The 925-nt window shown below is 44.3% G+C and overlaps 1 protein-coding gene across 1 annotated transcript; it reads right to left on the bottom strand.

Annotated features, from left to right (window-relative positions):
* LOC127198064 (60S ribosomal protein L9-like) lies at positions 1-683 on the bottom strand. The gene has a single exon (XM_051155859.1). It carries the CDS (start codon positions 661-663, stop codon positions 85-87), a length of 579 nt encoding a protein of 192 aa, XP_051011816.1. The 5' UTR covers positions 664-683; the 3' UTR covers positions 1-84.
* Between the last annotated feature and the right edge of the window lie 242 nt (positions 684-925).

Genomic DNA, 925 nt, shown 5'->3' with positions numbered 1-925 from the left:
ATATAAGTCTTTTATTGTTCCCAAAGAGACTCAAATAGTATTTATAATTCAGGATCTTGTTGCTGGAACTGGGTATCTTGTGCCTTACTCATCAGGCTGCTGCCCTGTGCCCTTTTCAGACACATAGACGCCATCCAAAAACTTCCTGATATCCTTGTTTCTAACGGTTGTGGCTTCCTGGATCAGAGCAACTGAATTTGAAACAAGTTCAATACCATTTCCTTCCAGGATTAATTCATCCTTCTGGGCTTGAGAGACAGAACAAGCAACACTTGTCCTCATGCGAACCCTGCGGATATATTTTTCACCCAAGAAATTTCGGATTTCAACCAAAGACCCATTCTCCTGGATGACAACGTTGACGGGGAAGTGAGCATACACAGACCTCATCTTGTAGCAGAAGCCCAGCGTAACGCCCTTGATCATGTTCTGCACGTGACTGCAGATGGTTCTGACAGTGGCCAGCTCCTTTCTGTTACCCCACCATTTGTCAACACGCAGCCTTTTCTTTTTCTTTCCAGGAAGACTCAGCTCTACGTTAATGTGGTTGAAGTCCCTCCGCAGGATTCCCCGGGGGCCCTTCACGAGGACTGTGCGTCCCTTCAGAGTGATGGTGACGTTTTCCGGGATGTCGACCGTCTGGTGGCTGAGAATGGTCTTCATTCTCGCAGTAGATGGGGGAAAAAAAATCTGCCCGGTTTCTTAATATCTCTTTCTGTATTTAATTTTTTCTAAACTTTCTTCCATCTTTACATGGCTTCTTCTTTTTTGTTTGTCTTGTTTTGTTTTGTTTTGCTTTTTGAGAAGATGTTTCTCTGTGTATTTTATTTGACTCTCTCTTTTGCATTTTTGCTCGTGTGCTCTCTGTTGCACCAAGTTCCTCTGCCCCGCTGCCTTTTGTAAGAGGTACAGGCTTTCTCTGGAA

The sequence above is a fragment of the Acomys russatus genome, chromosome 14 (genome assembly GCF_903995435.1).
Source record: "Acomys russatus chromosome 14, mAcoRus1.1, whole genome shotgun sequence".
NCBI classification, from domain to species: Eukaryota; Metazoa; Chordata; class Mammalia; order Rodentia; family Muridae; genus Acomys; species Acomys russatus.
This window is presented reverse-complemented; position numbering and strand designations above follow the sequence as displayed.